General features: G+C 36.7%; 1 protein-coding gene across 18 annotated transcripts in view; it reads right to left on the bottom strand.

The window, feature by feature from the left end:
• Positions 1–24,682, bottom strand: part of KDM4C (lysine demethylase 4C) — a 435,403-nt gene that overhangs the window by 135,889 nt on the left and 274,832 nt on the right. For 16 of the 18 annotated variants that reach the window (XM_078436854.2, XM_078436853.2, XM_078436856.2 and 13 more), the window contains 3 exons: positions 18,755–18,936; positions 16,885–17,098; positions 14,965–15,041 (listed from right to left, as the gene is read on the bottom strand). In XM_078436854.2, the coding sequence (XP_078292980.1) occupies positions 14,965–15,041; positions 16,885–17,098; positions 18,755–18,936 (473 nt within the window). Of the gene's footprint in view, positions 1–7,459; positions 7,519–13,515; positions 13,565–14,964; positions 15,042–16,884; positions 17,099–18,754; positions 18,937–24,682 lie in introns of all 18 variants that reach the window. The other 2 variants (XM_078436862.2, XM_078436857.2) reach the window with 2 other exon arrangements.

The following is a 24,682-nucleotide window of genomic DNA, read 5'->3' as shown; positions in this document are numbered from 1 at the left end:
AGCTATAATCATGAAGATAGTACGGTACTGGCACAAGAACAGACACATAGATCAGTGGAACAGAACAGAGAACCCAGAAACGGACCCCCAAATATATGCCAAACTAATATCTGACAAAGCAGGAAAGAATATCCAATGGAAAAAGGACAGTATCTTCAGCAAATGATATTGGGAAAACTGGACAGCGACATGCAGAAGAATGAACCTGAACCACTTTCTACACCATACACAATACTAAACTCAAAATGGATGAAAGACCTTGAAACATAAGACAGGAACGAATCGAAATCCTAGAGGAGAAAACAGGAAACAACTTCTCTGACCTCAGCCATAGCTACTTCTTTCTACACGTGTTTCTGGAGGCAAGAGAAACAAAAGCAAACATGAACTATTGGGACCTCACCAAGATAAAAAGCTCCTGCACAGAGAAGGAAATAATCAGCAAAACTAAAAGACAACTGACAGAATGGGAGAAGATGTTTGCACATGACATCAGATAAAGGGTTAGAATCCAAAATCTATGAAGAATTTAGCAAACTCAACACCCAAAAAACAAATAATCCAGTGAGGAAATGGGCAAAAGACACAATGAGATACCAACTCACACCTGTCAGAATGGTTAAAATTAACAACTCAGGAAACAACATATGTTGACAAGGATGAGGAGAAAGGGGAAGACTTCTGCACTGGTGCAAACTGGTGCAACCACTGTGGAAAACAGCAATGAGGTTCCTCAAAAAATGAAAAATTGAGCTACCCTATGACCCAGCAGTTGTACTCCTATTTATACAAAGGATACAAAAATGCTAATTTGAAGGGGTACAATGTTTATAGCGTGACTAATCAACAACAGACAAATTATGGAAAGAGCACAAATGTCCATGACTGATGAATGAATAAAGAAGATGTGGTATAGGGGTGCCTGGGTGTCCAACTCTGGCTGATAGTGCAGAGCCTGCTTTGGGTTCTGTCTCCCTCTCTCTCTCTCTGCCTCCCCCCACCCCTCATGTGCTCTCTCCCTCTCTCTTGCTGTCTCTCTCTCTCTCTCTCAAAAATAAATAAACATTTAAAAAAAAGACATGATATAATATATACAATGGAATATTACTCAGTGATCTAAAAGAATAAAATCTTGTCATTTGCAACAATGTGGATAGAACTGGAATGTATTATGCTAAATAAAGTTAGTCAAAGAAAGACAAATACCATATGATTTCATTCATATGTGGAATTAAAGAAACAAAACAGATGAACACATGGGAAGGGAAGGAAAAATGAGATAAAAACAGAGAGGGAGGTAAACCATTAGAGACTCTTAAATACAGAGAACAAACTGAGGGTTGCTGGAGGGGATGTGGTTGGGGGGTTGGACTAGGTGGGTGATGGGCATTAAGGAGGGCATTTGTTGTGATGAGCACTGGGTGTTGAATGTAAGTGATGAATCACTAAATTCTACTCCTGAAACCATTACACTATATGTTAACTAACCTGGATTTAAATAAAATAAAAAAATAATCACAATAATTAAAAAAAGAGAAAACCCACAGACAAGGAAATTTAACCTTTTTCCTCTATTAAACATGTGCAATTTAAAATTAATGTAACTGTGGAGGTGTATCCTATTTTTTTTTTTTTACTTAAATGAAAATTTTAACTGAACACTATGATTTCTTCTACCGTCTTTCAGTATATTGAAACTTCTTTCCAGTCTAACCTCTGGAAATACCCAGAGTACAAAATAAATAAATAAAATTCAGTATTCAGGGCTCATTGCCAGCCTTGTTTTATCTCATGTTTAATGAGCATGCCTTTTCCAGGAACAACAACACCCAATATAAAATGACTCACTATTATAAAGATTTAGATATATTGCTAGTGAACCAATGTCTCCTAAAACAAAACAAATACTAAAATGTCTGTCACAACATGATTAATCTATAAGACAGCTCTAATTCCTGTCTCTCAAGTACAGCGTCAAAAGAGCCATTCTGTTATACTTATCCCCCCACCCCAGGGCAGCTAAAACCTGAATGAAAAAGTACAAATTCAGATCATATACTGAACACTGCACCTCTCTTGCTTGGATCCCTTTCCCTCACCTAACAGCATTCACAAAAATCCCCTTCTAGGATTACCAAGTATTTTTTAAATTTGGTTTTATAAAAAATCACCACTGCAATGAACAGCAAGTATACCCATTTACTACATGGAATGGTTTCTTAATAGCTCAGTTATTAAACTATGAAAAAGAGTGTTTATAATCAAAGTGCTGACACAACATTAACAATAATGGTGAGAAGGACATTGTTATAATACAGCTATCACAGTTGTTCATTATTTGTGGTAGAGGGAAATCACGTTCCAATGGCTCTTCTATAAAACATCAGTTAAAGAAATGCCAATACCAACATTCTCAAGCTGCCTCATAAGAAGCTCTCATTTTAGCTGACATATCTATAAGTGCCACTAAAGCCAATTTTCAATGCTATAGAAAAACTACAAAATTGAAGTACCTCCCTACACCCATATTTATCTGACATGTTCATAACAGAAATGCAAAACCATAAAATAGGGTTGCCTGAGCTGGGAAAACAAAGAGTAATTAATCACATTAACAGAAAGCTAGCTTACAAAGTGCTGATCAACAAAACATGGAAGAACCATTTCTGGAGATGTGGCTCATTTATCAGAGCTGAGAAGAGGATGGGATCTCACAAAAGGACAGGATGGGCATGAATTCTAAGTGATTAAGGAAATTACATGACTGGTTTTCTGCTGGTATCTTCTGAATGGAAATTCCACAGGCTCGTGAATTTCACACTAGTAAGTGAATTCTCCAATTTAAATGCCCACATTGATTTTGTACCATAAGTGAAAACATATATTCATTCAACAAATATTGGTTAATTGTCATGTTCTAAGCACTGGGCAACAGCAGTGAATGATAAAGAACCCACCCTCAATGAACTTACCTTCTGCTGGGACAGCAGACAAACTAAATCAGGACATTATTTAGATGGTAGAGGATGTTAAGTGCTATGAGAGCAGGCCATGGAATTATCAAAGGGAAGGTGATGCCAGAAAATTTTGGCCTTTTCTAATAGGAAAGGTGATCAGAAATTTAAAAGCGGGAATAACTGACAAGGCTTCACAGGCCATGAAAAAAGGCAACAACTTTATTCTGAGATGGCAAGGCACTGTAAGGTTTGAGTACAGCAAGGACATCATCTGAATTACATTTTAATTGGGTCATCCCAATAGCTGTGTTGACAGCAGACAATAAAGGTTCAAGAGCAGAAGTAAGAAATGTTAAGTGAAATAAGTCAGTTGGAGAAAGATAAATACCATATGATTTCACTCTATGTGGAATTTAAGAAATGAAACAAATTAACAAAGTGGGGAAAAAAAGGGACACAAACCAAGAAAAAGACTTTTAACTATAAAGAACAAATTGTTGGTTACCAGAGGGATGGGTGAAATAGGTTGTGGGTATTAAGGAGGCCACCTGTAGTGGTGAGCACTGGGTGTTGTATGGAAATGTTGAATCACTATATTGTACACATGAAACTAATACTATACTGGATGTAAACTAACTGGAATTGAAATAAAAAACTTTTTTAAAAAAGGTTAGAAACAAAAAGAGAAGTTAGTAGGTTACTGCCATAATCCAGGAAAGAGGTAATCAGTAGATCAGTCTGGGTAATGCGAGCAGAGGCAATTAAGAAGTGGTGAGAATTCCAGATTCATTTTAAAAGTAGCCAAGATAGGGTTTACTGTTAGACAAATATGGGTATGAGAAGAAGAAAAGCACCACAACTTACCCTAGAGATTTTGGTTTCAGCAGCTGGAAAGCCTAGAAATAAGAAGCCTGTGGGAGAAGAAGATCTGGAATTCAGTGTGGGACATGGTGAACTTGAGCTATCTATCAGGCATGTGAGAGGAGACACTGGTCATGAAGTTGGCCATACAGCTCTGCATCTAGGGGAGAGGCTGAGTGGACACAGACATACATAGGCCATCAATGACTAGCTGCTGTTTAAAACCATCAAAGCTATGACACGGATGAGATGACCAAACGGTCTGGTGGAGAAAAGAGGCCTATGTTTTGAGTTCTGCGGAAGGAAAAGAAGTGACTGGTAAAGGAAGAAGAAAAGCAGGAGTATCCACTGTCCTGGGAGCCAAAGGAAAACAGTGCTTCAAACGGGAGGCAGGCCAACTGATAGCACTAAAAGACCCGAAGTTTCTACAAAAACGTGGGCAAAGCCTGTGACTGGAATAAGTTTAAGAGAGAAGCGGGGAAGAATGGGAGAGAGTGAATAAAAGACAAATCTTTTAAGGAGTGTTACTATACATAGAGACATGGAGAGAGAGGGTGGGAGCTGGTGGGGAAGAAGGGTCAAGAGAAGGTTCTTGGTTTATTTGAAAATGGGAGAAATAACAGCTTGTTTGGATGATAATGAGAATTACCTAGACAGGGAGCCCTGCTGGTATGGGAAAGAAAGGGATGAATTATTGGAACTATGGTCATGTGTATAAGAGAGCGAGTAGTGTAGGTAGGACCAGAGATACTGTAGATATGATGCAGGTGGAAACTTGGAGATCTCCACTGACGGCTTCTTGTTGCTCAGTAAAATATAAAGTGTGTTTGCAAGGTAAGAGTAAGGATGGGAGAGAAGATGGGAAGTTTCAGGTGACAGAGGTATGAAACAGTCAAGCCAGAGAGTGGTAGAGGGAATGTGTGATGGGACTGCAGCATGAATTACTGGCACCATGAGGACACATCAATAGTTACAAACTAAAAGCAAAAGCACTCTGCATGCTGGGTGTTTCTCCACAGCCATATTTAGCTGCAGGGGTGCAGGTGCAGAGCAGATAGATAACAGGTTTTACCAGGGTTGAGTTCTATCTTGGGAGAATAACAAAGTTAGCAAGCTGGAGAGCTGAAAGTGTGCAAGGACACACAGTAGCAAAAAAGATACTTAAGGACAAGAGGGGAGGGAGAGACTGAAAAGCGGGGAGCATTACTAAATCCCATGTCACAGAGAGGTAAAGGATTGCTGGATTTCAGGCACTAGAGAGTGTGGGCTTGTAACACAGAAGAAGGCAGTCTGAGGAAGATGCCTCAGATTGGGAGAAGACACTGGAAATGGACATGTCTTGTGGAATGCCAAATGGTGAAGAGTGAAAACAAATGAACGACTCTTTCTTTAGAAAGAATTTCTTTAGAAATTCTACTGAATGCTGTATTAGTTCTTTATTACTGCAATAACAAATTACCTCAAACTTAATGACTTCAACTAACACAAATTTATACAGTTCAGTAGGTCAGAAGTCCAAAATGGGTCTCACTGGGCTAGAATCAAGGTGTCCACAGGGTCATTCATTTCTGGAGGCTCTCGGGTAAACGGCATTTCTTTGCCGTGTCCAGCTTTTATGGGTGGACTGCATACCCTGGCTCATGGCCTTCCTCCATCTGCAAAGCACATCAAGTGCCTCTCATTTCACTTCACTCTGACCTCCTCTTCTGCCTCTTCCACAGTTAAGGACCCCTGTGACTCCACCAGGTGCACCCGGATACCATCAGGTCAGCTGATTAGCAACCTTAATTCTATCTGCTACCATAATTCCATTTTTTATGCAACATGACAAACACACCCATAGGTTCCAGGGATCTAGACAAGGAAACCTGGGAGTGGGAGTGCATTCACCACATTGTCTCATACAACCATGTGTATGAAGGGAATATAACAGAAGAATAGAAACTCATACATACTCTGTTTCAAATTCTTTTCCCCCCTGGATTCATCTTTCTAATAGCATTGCTTACACCAAAAATAAAAATTAATTTGAGATTGACAGAACACCTATCTGGTAGCAGGCCAGATACATGTTCAATGGCAACAAACACCTCTATAATTTAAAATTGGTCAGAAGTCATCTCCATGAAACTTAATGCATTTACATAATCGTATTTCCAGGAACCTGAGCAAAGTACTTCAAGCTGAATGTATATCTTTGTTAAAACTGTACAACCTTTGGCTTTCAAATAAAAACCCAGCTGGTTTATTCTTTCTTCCCAGCAGGACCTTCAATAACAAATAGCAAAGTACTTGATTTCTTCATCCTGCCACCAAACTAATTTTTGCTATTCATGAGAAATGCCTGCCTTCCACTTCTTCCCCCCTCCACTCTTCCTAGGGATCCCTTTCCTCATTGCTAAGGAGATGTGCCTTGTAGCCCAGTGACCTCTGGGCATGCACATCCTGGTATGTAGTACAGTATGCTATGCTCCCCATAATGTCAGTCATTATTCTTCCTGACTTTACTTCTGCTCTCTGGTTGAAGCACTTAAGATTAATGAAGCATTTGTTCTCAATCAAGAAGCTATTTATGAATATAGTTCCACTTACAATAAGCTATGTAGACTTTCTTTCTCTCATTACCAAGTGGAGGGAGGGAGAAGAATGATGTTTATTGAAAGGAAGAAGAAAGTACAGAAAAAAATGATTTTTGACTTTTTAGCCTGTAAGAAGGTCCCTAACAGGAAGGCCTCCACATCATAGTTATGTTGTCAGGATAACTGATATCCTCAAATGTGCTGTTCTGTTTGGTTAAAGTAACATAATAATTATCACCCTGGCCTTTGTGAGCCAAGGGTTAAGGCCGAAGCTGTTTAGAATAATCTGCCTCTTCAGGAGGCAAGAGGTCATTGTGAACCCGAATGTATTCCCTCAAATGGGAGCGTGTGGTTCTGCCTAGTGTCTTAAAGGGACACCTCAATGGAGAGGAGCAGTTACAGAAGCAACCACTTGTCTACAAATAGCCAGTGCTCACTTGTAAATGCCCTGCCTTTAACAAGAATGGAGCCTTTCTTTTTTCTTACCAGTTTTACTGTATATGAGGATCAAAGTCAGCCTTTTAGGCTGACAGCCTCCCATCACCTGGTCTTAACAGTGTCTCATGGAATAAAAAAATACAGCATAAAACACATCACAGGGAGCAGCAGCGCCACCATGACCTCTCAAGGCCATAAGCCAATCTGATCTAAAAATCAATGTCTCTGATCTACAAAGCCACTTCAGAGCTCTTCGTAAAAGAAAAATGTCAATGCTGTTGTCAGTTGGGAAATTGGATTCAGGAGATTATCCAGTTCTGGGGAAGGTCCTATGGGCAGAAACTAAAGTAAATATGAAAGAGTAAAGAAACTGCTCTAGTCAACCACCCAGTAATGCTAATTATCCTACATTAAGTAGATAACTAATTATAGTGTAATTACACTAGAAGTTAGTGCTGGATTAATTTTCAATGTAAACAAACAAAAATCATTCAAAAACATTATTCAAAAACTGGCCAATTGCTTAGCCTTCTTCCCACTCTAAAAACAAACAACTGAGAAAAAAAGAGTCTGGGCCTGGAAATCTGAAGACTTGAGTAGTCCCATGAATCCAGGCTCTCTTACCATATTGTGAGGTGATCCTGGGGGTAAAACACTTACTTTCTCAAACCCTGGTTCATTATCTGTAAAAGGAGATTTTTGAGACAGATGAAGAATTCTTTAGTCCTGCCAGTATTACATGGAAACTGTATGCTGCCTATATTAGTTTATATTTAAATCAAGAGTTTCCTGAATTTGTAGGTCAAAAGTTGAAAAATAAAACTTTTTGTAAAATGAAAGACTTCTAAGAGCATAATTATTAGTAATTTCTAACATCTATTATCAATACCATTATTTATATATCTGGGGAGCTAAACAGGGGAAATAAGGTTGTGTTATGTGGCAAAGGTAAAAGAAACCTTATACACAGATTTTCTTTACTAATATCCACCCAAAGAGAACTCCTACTTTAGAGAGAGGGCAAACACTACTTGAGATTCAACATAGCTAAATTAGGATTGTTTCATAATAGATACACCTCCATCTATAGGACCCAGTCTCAATGCAATGTAGGAACCAAAGACTACCTAATAAACCACCTTCCTCCACCCACCAATCATCAAGCAGAGTAAAGAGAAAGGTACACAGGTAGGCACTTCATCATTCCCAAAGGTCTGAAGAGCCACCATTTCTAAGAGGTAGATCATTTTTACCTGAGATCTAAGAGTTGGCAGACTAAGGTACACTCCAGAGATCAGGAGTTCAGACAAATGCATTTCAACAAATGACTTAGATTCTTCAGTCTACAAGTAACACCATGGGAGTGAATTTTGTAGATACCACTACCTTAGGAATTTCCATACTTTAACTTTGTGACTATGATTTATGCAGAAAAAAGACTTCATTTTCTTTCAGAAGTCAAATAAAACAGCTATGTTCAGAGGGCATGAATAGCAACCACTACCCATCTATTGATATCACTTACTTACAGTTAAGCAGTAAAATAATAAACACCAAAATGTTATCTTTAATCATTGTAATTGCATATTCCATTCTTTATAAGGAAAGGAAATGCAAATTCCAAATGGTCATCAAGGTATAACTTGCTCATATCTATTTGTTACTCCATTTTTAAAAACAAGCAAATAAGAGAAATAAAGGGCACAGTGAATAAATGTGAAAACACATTTTCATGTTTGGGTTTTGATTTCCTGAAACCATTTTGGGGGGAAAAAAACCCAGAATGTTATGTTACACATATACAACTTCTACAGAGTACAATAAATGCTTTTCAATAGATAATAAATGCATGCAATTACCAAGTTTGTGCATTTCATTAAACAGAATGAAAATTCCAACCTCTAAAGGGTTTTTTAAATTTTTCATTACAAAATCTGCTTTTTTGATAAAATGGCAATATTCACCCAAGAATATAATATACAGCTACTTTTTTTTATAATTTCAAATAAAAATATTGAAGCAAATTCTCCTAAATTAAGTATAGTGAAATATACTAAAATTAAAAAAAAAAAAAAAGAACTTAGAAGATAATGCAAACTGACATGCATTCCAAACAGTAGGCAGATAAAGTTATATGAAGGCCTTGAAGCCACTGGTTTAAAATTTCCTTTAGCTCATAAAAACTATACTGATCCAGCCAATAATAACCCATTCCTATACTATTTCTGTTACTCAGCATCTCTAACTAGGTTAAGAAGTGCACAATAAATTTAGTATTCTTGAAGGTTCCCAATTCTAAAGGAAAGCTAATTAAAGCAAAATGGAAACACAAAGCAACACAGACTCAAGGGATTTTAGGGTCAGAAGAGACCTTTGACATAATCTCTAGTAGAAGCTTCTCATTACATTGTTTTAAAATCTTTCTTTAATTTAGGTTTTGTTTAGATTATAAGTATATGAGCTACTGAGTCAACCCTGCCCACCAAGAATTATATAAGATCATAAAAAAGCTCCCTAATAAGACACAGCATAAATGATATATACTTTATTTAAAATTTTTCACACTTAAGATGGAAAACTACAGTACAGGTATAATGCTGCCAAGCACAGAAGGCTGGCAACTCATGATCTGTCAGAGTCATAAATCTGAGTATGATGTGATTCTCCATGATAAGTTACCAATCTTCACATGCAGTTTTCACCATTTATGGCACTAAAACAAAACTTCATAGCCCCTGCCCCCGGAAAGGCCCCTGAAGAAATGCCTAAATTTCCTAGAAAGAAAGAACCACCAGACAGCTACATTATCCTTAAATGAAAAAAAAAGAAAATCTTATCCATACTCCTTTTTAACCTCTTTAACATGCTTATATTTATGTATCCTTTAAAATTCTATCTTATAAACTCTTCAAAATATAATATAGAACATCCTGTTCTTACTCTATATAATATTAAGCACATGGGTTATTTTAGAATAATAGTAGTTAGGTTATTATTCCAGACAAATAACTAACATCTTTCTTCATAAATCAGAAGTGTAGCCCTAAAGGAATATTCAGGTATTTCACAGAAATACCCAGACTCAAAACATTTTTTTCAGTATAGGGATAAAAATAAAATGGTTGGGGAAAAGCCTGAATGAAAACAATACAAATTCTGTATTTTTATAGTGAGAATACTAGCATTTTTAATTAGTAGTAACTTGTAGTCATTATTCAGTGGAAATCAATAAACAGATTGGAGACAAACTATAGCATTTTAAATCAAAAGTGATTAGATTCACATTAAGAATTCAAGTAATAAGAAATACATGATAGAATTGGAGTACTGACAGTCTACAGACCTTGATAATGTTCAGCATGTACTCTCAAGTGATACTATAAAAGAGTAAAAATTGTTCCAAAATGAGTTTTATAAATAGTCACAAAAAGGCTGAAAACAGAACTGAAAATAAAATAATCCAATACAGTTGGGTTTTAAGCCATAAGCTCAAAGGTAGCTCTCAGATAGTTGTATCTATATACCTGAGCAGTACTGAAATAGGAAAATAGGTACAAAGCAATGTTATTTATTAGAACAATTGGACGTACAACCTGAATCTGAGGATAGACAGGTATTTGTGGGGCTGGGGTGGAGGGGTGGTTCTTTATCTAATTTCATCTCATTTGAATTTGGATATAGAGCCAGGATCCTAGAATCCAAGTTAGGGTGCAATCTAAAATTTGTAACTAATCTCTTCCACCAATACATTCAGTTGAAGCTGCAATACAGCTTCTTCTTTCTTGTTTTAGTTGACATAAATGGATAAAGAAAAGGTAGCAAAATGAAACACAGAGAGTACTGAAGCAAAACTCTGGAAACAGTGAGAGCACTAAAGGCCACAAATAAATGTCTGGTCCCTATCGCTGCAAACACAACCTTCTTACTTTATGCTTCACCTGTTCAGAAATGATCCCACACTGCACCAGGTGTGAGGGGTGCTACAGAGGTAAATGAGACAAAGTTCTGGATTCTGGTTACTTAAAATCTAACAGAACAGATGGGGCCAGAGCAATGCTCCTCTTTAGAATTGGTAAATAAAAAGACGGCTGGTCTGTGAGCACTGATCCCAGCCTTGCATAAGTCCTCAGTTACCTCGCCCAAGTGGACAGTGACAAAACCTTGTAATGCTAAGAGAATTTCCTCATGAATAAGTGAATTAATTCAGAACAGATGAAATAATCCCTACAATGCCTTTACTTCCAAAATTTAAATTACTAATGCTTAACTCTATGATACAGTTATGGTTATACTCTCCTTTTCCACCTAGCTTTATTGAAATGTAATTGACATATAACATTGTAAGTTTAAAATGTATAACATGATGATTTATTTACATATTGAGAAATGATCACCAAAATAAGGTTTGGTAACACATCATCACCTCACATAGTTTTATTTATTTATTTATTTATTTATTTATTTATTTATTTATTTATTGTTTTGTGGCAAGAACTTTAAAGATCTTAGCAATATTCAAGTGTAGTACTATGCATTACAGTATTTCTAACTATAAATACTATACTGTATGTTATATTCCCAGAATAAACTGGAAGTCTGTTCCCTTTAACCACCTTTATCTATTGCCCCCAGTGCCCCCCACCCTTGGCAATCACCGGTCTACTTTGTATTTCTATGAGTTCAGTGTGCTTTTTTAAGATTACACATATAAATGAGAGCATTTGTCTTTCTCTGACTTATTGCACTTAGCATAATGCTCTCAAGGTCCATTTATGTTGTTGCAAATGGCAGGATTTCCTTCTTTTATATGGCTGAATATGAAATTTCAGTATATATATATATATATATATATATATATATATATATATATACACACACACCCCACATTTTCTTTATTCATTCATCTGTCATATGGGAACTCTTTAAAATGAATCTTTAAAAAACAGAACCACAGTCAACTTTCACATATACCTTATAAAGATAAATATAAGGTATTTCAGGCTACGTTCTTTCTAGCCTCCAGATGTGTAAAGTACTCATCATAAAAGGGAACAGAATTAGCTGGAATAATCACATTTGTTGCATAAATATATATCCCAAGCAAAATATGCTATTGAAATATTTTGTATCCATGATGAATAAGTCTTACATTCACAAAGTATATTTAAAAAGAAAATCCTACAAAATAGTTCGGAATGAGAGTTAGTGATGTACAAACCAGCAATGAAATATCATCTGACCCACCCCTGCACTGTTAGATCTCCATCAGCTCCTTTGGAGCCTCCATTAAAAGGAGCTGTAAGTCTCCTCTGGAACCTAAAACTGACAATGTGAGATTGATTCCTGAAGAAGTCAGGTCTAAGGATACTTAAAAATGCAATCAGCGCCTGGGTGGCTCGGTCGGTCAAGCATCCGACTTCGGCTCAGGTCATGATCTCACGGTCCGTGGGTTCGAGCCCCGCGTCGGGCTCTGTGCTGACAGCTCAGAGCCTGGAGCCTGTTTCAGATTCTGTGTCTCCCTCTCTCTGTGACCCTCCCCCATTCATGCTCTGTCTCTCTCTGTCTCAAAAATAAATAAACGTTAAAAAAAAAAAATTAAAAAAAACATAAAATAAAAATAAAATGCAATCATTCCAGGGGCAACTTGGTGGTTCACTCGGTTAAAGCTTAAAGCGTCTGACTCTTGGTTTTAGCTCAGGTCATGATCTCACGGGTTCGTGAGTTCAAGTCCCACATCAGACTTTGTGCTGGCAGCACAGAGCCTGCTTAGGATTCTCTCTCTCTCTCCCTCTCTCTCTCTCCCTCTCTCTGCTCCCTCCCCACTCATGCTGTCTCCATCTCAAATACGTAAATAAACTAAATAAATAAATAAAATGCAATCATTCCAGCCACAAAACCCAAAGAATCATACTTAACGTGTCTGCTAAAAATTAATATTGTAACACAGCCATACTAAATAAGGGAGTTAAAGCCAAAATATTGATATTACCAGTTACTTCTCTGCAATGCTTAAACTGCAATTCACTGATTTCTAAGGAGAAAAAAGTAGGAATAGAGCTTCCTAGACAAAATTCACTCAAACAGGTAAGTTTAAAAAACAACTGGCTCACTGTGAATTTGGGTCATTTCCACTTAGAAATATTATGTGGGTCTAAAAATATCATTGTAAAATTGTATTCAAGAATTTCCATTTCTGGGCCACCGAGGTGACTCAGTCAAGAGTCTAACTCTTGATTTCAGCTCAGGTCCATGATCTTATGATTGTGAGACTGAGGCCCAAGTCAGGCTTCACACTGAACATGGAGCCTGGTCAAGATTCTCTCTCTCCCCCTCCCTCTGCCTCTCCCCTGTGCATGCTTGCAGGAGTGCTCTCTTGCGCGCACTCTCTCTCAAAAAAGAATGAAAACTAAACTTTGTTTAAAATAAGAAGTTTCAATTTCTATTGCAATTTTAAAGAGATTTACATGGTATCAAGATTAAAACACAAAAGACATATTTTCCAAGGTAGTGAGAGGTTAACATAAATAGAAGCTTTAAATCAGTTCTAAAGAGTTATTGATGTAGTATTTCCTTCTTAAGACATGCTAAAGGAAAACAGCACAAACTATCAGAAGCAGCCTTAAAATCAGGGTGGGTGGCTTAGGCCTGGCCCTGGCTCTGCCATGCAAAGACAATAGTACCTTGGGTAACAGAACTGCTCAGTGTGTAAGCACAGGAGTCAAGCAGTAACTGTGGATGAAACAGAGAATTGTTCACACCTTGGTGAACTGGGTTAGAATATCTCTAATCTCTAAACCTATACTTCAGGGTAAATGAGAGGACATCACTGGCCAGACTGATGCTACAAAGCTTTATGTTGGCTCATACAATAAACACAGCACATGCGTGGTAAACAAGAATTGAATACACTTATTACAGCAGGACTTTCTGGCCAATTTTAAGATACTCTACACTTACATAGTTTTTGTTAACATAATGATCGCATCAAAGGAAATATTAAAATGTTTTCTGGGCCCACTAATAAAAGACTTCTTAAATAGAAGATAGTACCTCTAACACCAAATAGATAAGATTATTTGGGCTATAAAGAATGTCCATACTTTCCCCCATTTTCCCCTCACTATCTAAAGTGAATGCCAGCAATAAAATCACTCAGAAAGACATTCTCAGACATGTTTAATTTATAGTCACCATATGTCTCTTTCAACCCTGAGAGCTAAACATACATACCATGACATAAATTTTCATCACGTAAGGCATTTTCCTTATATTGTCCATGAGGTTTTTAACTCTAGTTGCAAATAAATTTAATTCATTGTCATTGGAGATCACTGAGAAATAAAGCAAATGCTACTATTACAATTGAAATAATCTGCTCTGAGATCAAGAGTGAGGGTACAATGTTGAGATATAACAGGTCCTAACTTTCAAAAATGCCTGATAGTTCTTGAAAGAGATTTTTTAAGAAATATCAAGGTAGCACATAATTAAGTGAAAAAACAGGTGACAGGGTAGATTAAGTGAAAAACAGGTGAGCAGAACTCAATGCTTGGATGTAAGCTAAAGTTTCAACAGGTTCATCAGGAAAAACAATTTAAAATGAGAAGGAATCTATGTCCCCCAAGTGGGGTATCTTATTTTTGAAAGATTCTGTCTCAAGTTCATGGTAATGCTTAGCACAGGACAGACTCCAAAGTTTGTTGAAGTATGAATGCATGAATGAATAACGGGGGAAAGACCTCATGTTAGTGGAAAAGTTACATATGAGCATGGTTTCATTAGGGGTCAGCAAGAATCCTCACCTTGACTGTTACTTAGAATACATTTTCAATAATTGCAAAATAGAGCTACACCAGAAAATGAAGTAATATTTTAGACTTGCTTTGATGAACTGGCAACCTCTGTAGGCTCCTGAGTAGAGAAGTGACACCTAGAAATTTATTTAATATTTCAATGATGAACAGAGCCACCAGAAAGGATGATTTGAAAAGAAAAGACTGGAAAGATGGGTAAGTGTAGAAGTACACACAAAAGCATGTGCACAGCCTTACCTTATTGCTAGATTTAAACGTGTCCACAGTGGGCAGAGTGAGAAGAGGGGTTAGAATATATTAAAATAGGCGACTTACTGCTGTCCATGCATTTCTTTTGCACCGGGCACATAGCCATCCATCACAGATCTCGTGAGAAGGGATACCATAGCAACCTATAATATAATAGAATGGATCCATGAATTAGGTCTTTCATATTTTGGCAATATTATACATCTTAGCACTAAATACATAAAATCGGAATTACTTGCCATGATACCATTCTTGATTCTCACTGCTTAGAACAAAACATAAACCAGGCTGTCTCAAAGATACTTTTGGTTCTCATGCCTCATAACTAACAGGATCAGCACCAGGAAACATGAGAGTATGGGTCGTAATTATTACTAAATGCTCATAATAGTTATCAAAGGATACTGATGATAATTCTTGCAATAAGTAAATTTCTAAATTGTTGGGTCCAGTCCTTTACTCATACAAAACATATTTCAAAATAAGCTGCAATTCATGAAGCAAAATCTGAAGAAGTTTTAAAATAACACAATAAATAAACTCTGACATATTTTGCAAATTAATGTAATTTAAAATTACATTTCAAAAATGTTTAATTAGTTTTAATTTCAGTGATAGGGACAGAGGATGCACAATTCAAGGTTAGTGATGAAGGGGTATCTTCAATTTTACTTGTCTATTCAGTTACATGTCTGACTCAAAATAACTGTGTAAGGAGATAGCTGATGATGCAAATATAAGCAGCAATTATACAGTACCAACAAACATGTGTTATTCCGACTTTCTTTCAAAGGGTTTTAAAAGACTTAAAGAAGTAATTTTTAATATCAAATTTCCATAACATTTAAATAAAAGAGAAAATAACAGAAATGTGATTACCAAAGAAAAGCCTATCATAGTTAACCAAGGCTATAAAATGTTTAGTTCAGACACATGTTTATGAAATACTATGGCTAAATTCTATAACTAGTACATTTAGGAATAAAAACTAAATCCTAGTTTTTTGTGAAATGATGAATTGGCTGTTATATTCTATAATAATACAGGGTGAACGTGTGTATATATATATGGGTGTGTTACAAACTGACACAAGTACAAGAATTGCTATATTTTAAGTACATTATGTTCAAATCTCTTGGGGAAGCTGACAATATGCAATTAATCAATAAATGATAGGGAAACCATTTCAACTTAGTCAATGTAAGACTGGTGTTTCTCAGGGGTAAATACAGAAGGTATGCCTACCTTGTCTGTGTGCTACACTGACAGAGATAAGCCCTACAAAAGTATGTTAATATGACATATAATTTCGTGAGATCTGGAATATTAAAATGTTTTAAAATAGATTTAGAATATTTTCACATTTCAGAGGATTTATAAGGCAGGCTAATTAAAAAAAAAAAAACAAAAAAAAAAAAACTATCTTCCATTTATCCATGATGTGAAAATACCAAACTGAGACAGGTATGGAGCCCTACCATCTCAGTCCGGGGGGAAATAATTGTAATGACTATTCTCCCCTGGAAGGCAAGAGAGATCTCTTACTCTTACAAAGAATAAAAATTAAGCTCTATGATTATTAAATTTAACAATAATTCCCCAAACCACCAAAGAAATATTGTTTTCTTTTTAAAAAGTCACAAAGAAAAATAATCATGAATCAACATGTGAGCTTAAAGTCAAGTTTTTACAAACTATATCTGAAAATAAGTAAAATTCAAGTGTATGAAAGGAGCCCCACAATGACCCCATTATCTGGACAACAAACAAACAAAACTGCTCTTCACTGACACTGCACAAAACTGTAGAAAAAGGGATTATTATACTTACTCATACTTCCATCAGAAGCAATGTGAGAAAGAATGATCTAACCATTACAAATGCCAAAGTTCAATGTAATACATTTGGCAGGGGACAAACGGGTAAGAGAAAAAGACTATGTGAAGTACTGAAAGCTAACGACTGATGAATGAGAGATTCATTTACTTGCATGAACCCGTACGCAGCACTTTGCACAGGAAATCAGAAGACTTGTTCCATCCTCTTCCAGAAAGGCATTAGGCGGAGAATATTCTATATTTTCTTCACTATAAATAAAACACATCTCTGGAATGAGGGGCTTAGTCTTTCCTCCCGGAGTAACAACTTCGTCTAATTTTGTCTCCCATCTAGAATCATTTTCTTCATTGCTGCTATCTGGCTGAAAAACATAATATTCTCACATGAGTGATTAACATGCAAAAAAGTTCATCATTTGTTCTGGTCACTCAAATCCACTAACAGGTTCCATGCACTAACTTCCAGCTTCTGTTCTTCCTGTTGCTTTCCTTGATATAACTATTAGCTTTTTATCAATGTTCCTCTTCAGGCTCCCATCCAGAAGCTAAAGCTGTAGAAACAGGAGGACATTCTGTACATCTGCTTGTACAAAAAGCGATAACCTGCTAAAACTATATTCTTACATAAGTAGTTCATGGAAAGCATCAATTTTTCTGATGAATTTTTATTCACTTCTTTATTTCCACTAGTTTAACAGACCTGGTTTAATTTACTGAAGAATTTTACCTGCTCACACTTGAAAGAGTGTATTCAAAGACCTCAGTTTTAATCTGTGCAACAGTTTTTAGAGAATTTTTGAAGGTTTTCACCTCACCACAAAGTTTTAAAACATCAAGACAGAAAGATCTGGCAAATGTCACTAAATAAGAAAATATGTGCAAAACAAAACTGTCATCTCTCACCAAAATATATGAAAAGCATTTAATTCTTAATTGAAATTCTACTTAATGAACTATCCTATTATCTCCAGAGTTCTTAAATTAATTAATTTCCCTATATCTTATAATTTGTGTGAGAATTTTTTTAATTATTGGGAAAATACACAGGCAGATTATGATATAGAAATCAGAGTCAATACAGTTAAGTTTTTCCAAGAAAACACAGACATTCAATGACTAAACAGAAAATAAAAACAATGTGTGTCACTCACAAGGGCCACATCAAAGATAAGTGAGAAAACTACTTCCTCCATTTACAAAGGTCTGAAAATGTGGTATATCACACATTTTCATGCCTTGAAATGGCTGAACAGAAAGTATTTACATGGACTCTAAGAGAGATGCAATCTTAAACAAAATACTTCTGATTCAATTATTAAGAATATAACTCAGAACAGAATGCTCACATCGATACACTTAATAGTATAGTATATCTTAAAATAGGTCAAGAAGTTCCACCCTTACTAGATTCCTAAAGATCACTTTGTCCAAGACAGTGTTAAAGAATGTGGCCCACAGCAAACTAAAATGCCATCAGTACTACATATGTGAAATAACATTGAAAACAGCACCGTGCATAGCTGGCTGTGAGGGTGAACTGAACAATTCGGTTTGTATTGAGTCCTGCTGTATCATATGTGTGTTCCACAGGAGAAGAGAGACACTTTAAATGTGGGCCCAGAGGTGACATGTTATTGAGAGTGATATATTCAAACACAAAACAGAAAGTAGGGCTAAGTTCTCTCTTTGCAATGCTTCTACTATGGTTGCGCTTTAAGTTCTGTGTTTCTTGATGAAAAGGGTAGAAAGAAAGGTTGGAACTTCCCCTTGACTGAAATAAACCAAGACTGACAAATAAACCAATCATTTAATTAAAACAATAAAGCACTATCAGAAAAATGTCTTTCAAGTAGCACTCAGAAATTCTGTTTGCTAACAGCCATGTGGGTACATACATATCAATGCCTTCCTTTTCATGTGCATACTTACCTTACAGTGATTCATCTGTGTTTTTATGGTCATACAGAAAGTGCAGCAGTGAAAGGACACCTTGGCAGCGACCCCTCAACCCTTATTACCTTGTAGTATGGCATAAGAAGAGCACAGATGGCACAGTGTGGCTCCATTCTGGCCATGGCTGCGTTATACTCCTGTTCAGCCACAAAGTTTGGGGACTTCGTCTGCCAAAGGTGGACCAAAGGCTTCGCCCAAGACTCTGTTTCTTCCACTTCCTCCTCAATCGATGTAACCTCGGGCAATTCTTACAAATCAAGGCATGAAAACACTGTGAGCATGGGACCCAGGGAAAATTCACCCTGGTTATAAAAGAAGCAAACATTCCAAAGTACCTGTGATATTAATGTCAGACAGGAAACCTATTTTATCTTTCAAATACATTCTGACAGAAGCAGAACAAAAGGAATGTCCTTTTCATCCTCCTCATCTTCAAGCGCTAGATCAGATCTAATGGCCCGACAATGAGTCTCCTTTTGACACCCTCCCCATTCCTGCCAGGAATGACTAAACTGTCCCCTCCTTCAATTTCACTTCTGTTTCCACTGCTACCATTAACAACTCACATGGTAAAGCAGCTTTTATCTGTGAGATTACCTTCCAACTAGCAGAGGAATTTGCTAGCCCAGTAACTGCCTTGCCAATATTTTTCATTTCTTCACCTAACATTGTATGTGGCTAAACAAAAATTTATTAATTGAATGTCATTTAATTTTTGGGTTCAAGAATTCATAACAATATTTATAGAGCACCTATCAGATGCCAAGCAATACACTGCTATCACATGAATATGAAGGACAATTCCTTTTCAAATCTTATTTATTCAATATAATGCCCCCCGAGGGTTAAGTCTCTTAAGCACATATATCTGTTAATGTGAAAGAGGCAGAGATCTACTCCACAAAAAATACCATTTTACCAAATTTTATAGAAGGCCAGAAAAATACAGAAAGACCTAACAGGTTAAGAGAAAAAAATTCCTCATGTCTATAGCAGGGGACAGTATACCAGGGCAGGTGGCAGCCATCACAGCACATCTAGTACTTAACATCTACAGCTGTGACACATTCTAAAACTCCTCACCAGTAGCTGTCACAGTCTTACAAATCAAAACTGTGGAGCACTGTCCTCAAGTCCCAAGCACAGGTGCTCCTGTGAATCAGTGCGCTCCAGCCCTTGCCTTGTTGACTTACCTGTTCTAAAAAAAAAGTCAAAATAGATTTGCTGAGATGGAAAAATAAGATGGGCTAAATGAGGCTGAAAATAACTCAAAAGACATCAAATGCCAACTGAAGTGAAAGGGAATGTTCCTGCTTCCATGGTGGTAGTGGTATCATCATCATCATCTACAGAAAATGCTTAGTATTCAGCCAGGCAGTGTTTGAAAGCAAAACAAAAGGTAAGAATGTTTGCAGTGAAGTAATCTGATGCTAAACAGAAATCACTTCCACCTCAGTCTCCCTATAATACAGAATAGAAGACTTTCTGTGAACACTTAGATTTGACAAATGAAAGATGGGAGTGAAAAGTCGACCAAGAATTTGAAATACCATTAGGTCCTTAACTTACAGGCTAATATCTCCCACATACACACTAAAACTGGGATCTAAACTAAAAGAAATCCTTTGGGTTTGAATAGCTATTGCCTCTTCCTGACACACTATAAGTTTACCATATCACTTACTTTATTATAAAAGGTTGAAACATACAAGATAGATGATGCCCTTATCCCTTTGATTGGTCATAAGTAAATGTGCAGAGTTCTCAAAATATCTTTAGGGATGGAGGAAATACTATTATCTCCTAAAAGCCTAACAAAGAGAAAGAAGTAGTGGAAAAGGACAATTCCTAACAATGGAGCCAGATAGTGTGGGCAAGACCCAGAGCAAGACTTGACCTAGGACATCCTGACTCAAATTGAACACTTCCCAAACTTTCTCAACAGTGACCTGGTAGAGAATCTTGCTCTACAGATGTCCTTCCCCAAAGGTGATGTTGCACTCTGGCCCAAAGAGTATTTATCTTCTGTTTGGATAATCTCCAGGCCAGAATACACAGTGAACATAACTATGTAATCCCATCACTTAAAAGTGGCAAGGCAGCAACACTGTGCAGCACCAAGTACAGGGAACTGTTATTCCAGAGACCTAGTTTTAAATTCAAGCCCTTTGGGGCTCAGTCGGTTAAGTGACTGGCTTCAGCTCAGGTCATGATCTTACAGCTCATGGGTTCAAGCCCCGTGTCTGGCCCTGTGCTGATAGCTCAGAACCTGGAGCCTGCTTCGGATTCTGTATCTCCCTCTCTCTCTGCTCCTTCCCCACTCGCGCTGTGTTTCTCTTTCAAAAATAATAAATAAAACATAATTTTTTTTTTTTTTTTAATTCAAAGTCTTTGATCAAAAGGCTTACGGCTTTGGGTAAATAGATTCTCACATAGTGAGAATTCCTTTCTCACCTACTTAAGAGCTTTTTTTTTTCTTTTTAATTTTAAAGTGAAATAGTAAATGTAAAACTTCTCTTTAAAATCTGAAGTGCTGGGGTGCTTGGGTGGCTCAGTTGGTTAAGCATCCAACTCCTGATTTTGGCTCAGGTCATGACCCCAGGGTTCATGTTCATGGGATTGACCTCCATGTTAGGCTTTGAGCCGACATTGCGGAACCTGCTTGGGATTCTCTCTCTCTCTTTCTCTCTCTCTGCCCCACCCCTGATTGAATGCACATGCATTCTCTCTCTGTCAAAATAAATAAACATTTAAAAAAAATAAAATCTAAAGTGCTGGAGTTCTTTGTAAAGTCTAAAGTGACATACTTAATATATACATTATTATGTAAAATCCATCTAATCATCTTATTTTCATTTGATCTGTTCATCAATTAAATGCTACAATATTTTATGAGGGGGAAAAGATAGTGCATTTAATCAGATGATTATTCATATTTTACTTTAGCTTTAAAAGTCAAAATCACTGGCACATTTTTGAAGGTAAACATTCTGTCCTGCTGAAATTTCTTCATCCTCTCCTCCATCTCCCAAGAACTCTTGCTTACTCTTGACCCATGCATTGGTCAACCACAGACTAAGCTGGCTATTGCTTTTCATAGATTAATGACATTCATTTAACAACAAATCTCAATCCCTTAGGGAACCAAGAAGGTTTTGGGTGTGGGGAATCCCTTTGGGATATCTAAAACTTTCATCACATTACTTCAAATGAAAACTCTCCCTTTTAGCCTCTACTCCTGCTCCTGGTTCCATTTTATTTTATTTTTTTTAAATATATGAAATTTATTGTCAAATTGGTTTCCATACAACACCCAGTGCTCATCCCAAAAGGTGCCCTCCTCAATACCCATCACCCACCCTCCCCTCCCTCCCACCCCCCATCAACCCTCAGTTTGTTCTCAGTTTTAAAGAGTCTCTTATGCTTTGGCTCTCTCCCACTCTAACCTCTTTTTTTTTTCTTCCCCTCCCCCATGGGTTCCTGTTAAGTTTCTCAGGATCCACATAAGAGTGAACACATATGGTATATGTCTTTCTCTGTATGGCTTATTTCACTTAGCATCACACTCTCTCCAGTTCCATCCACGTTGTTACAAAGGGCCCATATTTCATTCTTTCTCATTGCCATGTAGTACCCCATTGTATATATAAACCATAATTTCTTTATCCATTCATCAGTTGATGGACATTTAGGCTCTTTCCATAATTTGGCTATTGTTGAGAGTGCTGCTATAAACATTGGGGTACAAGTGCCCCTATGCATCAGTACTCTTGTATCCCTTGGGTACATTCCTAGCAGTGCTACTGCTGGGTCATAGGGTAGGTCTATTTTTAATTTTTTGAGGAACCTCCACACTTCTTGGTTCCATTTTAGTACACCTTCATCTACTTAGTTTTTTAAAAAAAATACTTCTACTTCCAATATACAGATGACGAAAAATGTTTCTTTTATTGCAGCTTTGAGACGTTTCGATCATTTGGCATCACTATGCCTAGGAATTTCCTCTCTTCCTCTCTTTCTTCAACTATAGTTGACTAATGAACCCCTAAATGAGTCACTGTACTCATTAGTACATAATTACCTCACAACATGATGTATTTTAAAAGATGTGATGTGATAAAAATAGATTCTTACAGTTGTTAAATATCAAATTAGTTCTCACAACATCCTTGTAAAATAAAAGGGCAAGGTAGAAATTATCAAACAAAAAAAGACATAGACACTGCAGGCATTTAATGAATTACCAATGTTTTTATTACTAAAATTATATCCTCTTTTTTAAAATTTTTTTGATGTTTTTATTTTTACTTTTGAGACAGAGCATGAGCAGGGGAGGGGCAGAGAGAAAGGGAGACACAGAATCGGAAGCAGGCTCCAGGCTCTGAGCTGTCAGCACACAGCCTGACACGGGGCTCGAACTCATGACCTGAGCCGAGATCATGACCTGAGCCGAAGTCGGACACTTAACCGACTGAGCCACCCAGGCGCCCCAAAAAATTATATCCTCTTTTATAACAGCATACCAACAATCAGAAGATTGTACACAGATCTGAGTCTCATCCTGAATGCTACACTTTGCTGTAGATTCAGGAGCGAGTGAGGCAAATGAAAAATCCCTTGGCGTAAGGGCATCAAAGTTTGGTAAATCTGTGAAAACATTACCAGCAGTTACTGTATTCCCAACGAGAACAAAAGAAGAGCTAATAGTTTAACAGCAGTTCTCAAAGTAAGGTCTGTGGACTCCCAGAGACACAAAGGACAATTTCACAGGGTCTGGATGGTCAGAATTACTTTCATAATAACACAAAGACGTTATTTGTCTATCTCACCCTGGCGTCTATTTTATTAAATTTGTGATAAACATAGGATATATTCATACAGTACTTCTGCTGCACAATGAAGTTCAATAGTTGTCTTGGGGAAAAGCACATATGCAATTAATTGAATTGCAAGATGGATAAGCTGTGTCTTTCACGGGACACCATTTTTACTTAAAAGAATGATTAACAGACAAACTATGGTTACTCAGACTTGGGTCTGGCAGGAATTTTCATGAAAGGGAACAAAAAGACTGTCATTTTAATAAAAAAAAAACTATTCAGAGTATTTGTTGACAATGGTAAATTCAAGTTTATGAGTCAAAATTAGAATTCTAGAAAATGTGTATCCACTACTATAAGCTTGATAGCTTCCCAATACTTAAAGCTGTTTGTGATGAGATTGATGGAGATAATATCAAATGTAATTTTTAAATATTACATAAAGAGACCTATGTAACTGTTTACCAATGGATGCTGTTACAAAATGAAGCATCTGTAAAAGAATCACTCAAAGTGCAAGACACACCAATGAATCTGTAGCTTAACAGAGTACAAAGAGTTCATTGACGTGATTTCAGATTCCACAATGCAACTAACCTTTAAAAAAACTAACATATGCCAAGCTTTGGTGTAGTGTCAAAGAAGAATATCCGTAATTATCTGAAAAGGCTACTGAAATATGGTACCCCATCCAATCTCCTATCTGTGTGAAGCTGGACTTTCTTCACATACTTCAACCAGAACATAATGCAGCACACTGAATGCAGAAGCAGATATAAGAATCCAATTATTTCTATTAAATCTAATACTAAACACTTGTGCAAATAATGTGAAACAATACCATTCCCTTCTTTGTTTTTTATGATTTGGGGATATTGTTAGTTTTTTATGAAAATAAATGTAACTATTTATGAATGTATTGTTGCTACTTTCAAATGAATTAATACAGTTAAATACAGTTAAACACATTTAAAACTTTTCCTGTTTTAACTTCCAGCAAGTAAATATACATAGAATAAACCCATGGGAAGGGAAGGCAAAAAGGAAAGGACATGACAAGATGAAAGGAAACCTCTTTGGGATCCTCAAAAATTTAAGTGCATAGGGAGTCCTGAGAGCAAAAAGGTCGAGAAACACAAACATATATATATATATATATATACACTGAAAATA

Source organism: Panthera onca, chromosome D4, assembly GCF_046562875.1.
Source record: "Panthera onca isolate mPanOnc1 chromosome D4, mPanOnc1 haplotype 2, whole genome shotgun sequence".
Taxonomy (NCBI): domain Eukaryota; kingdom Metazoa; phylum Chordata; class Mammalia; order Carnivora; family Felidae; genus Panthera; species Panthera onca.
The sequence above is the reverse complement of the archived record's forward strand: the minus strand, read 5'-3'. Positions and strand labels throughout refer to the sequence as shown.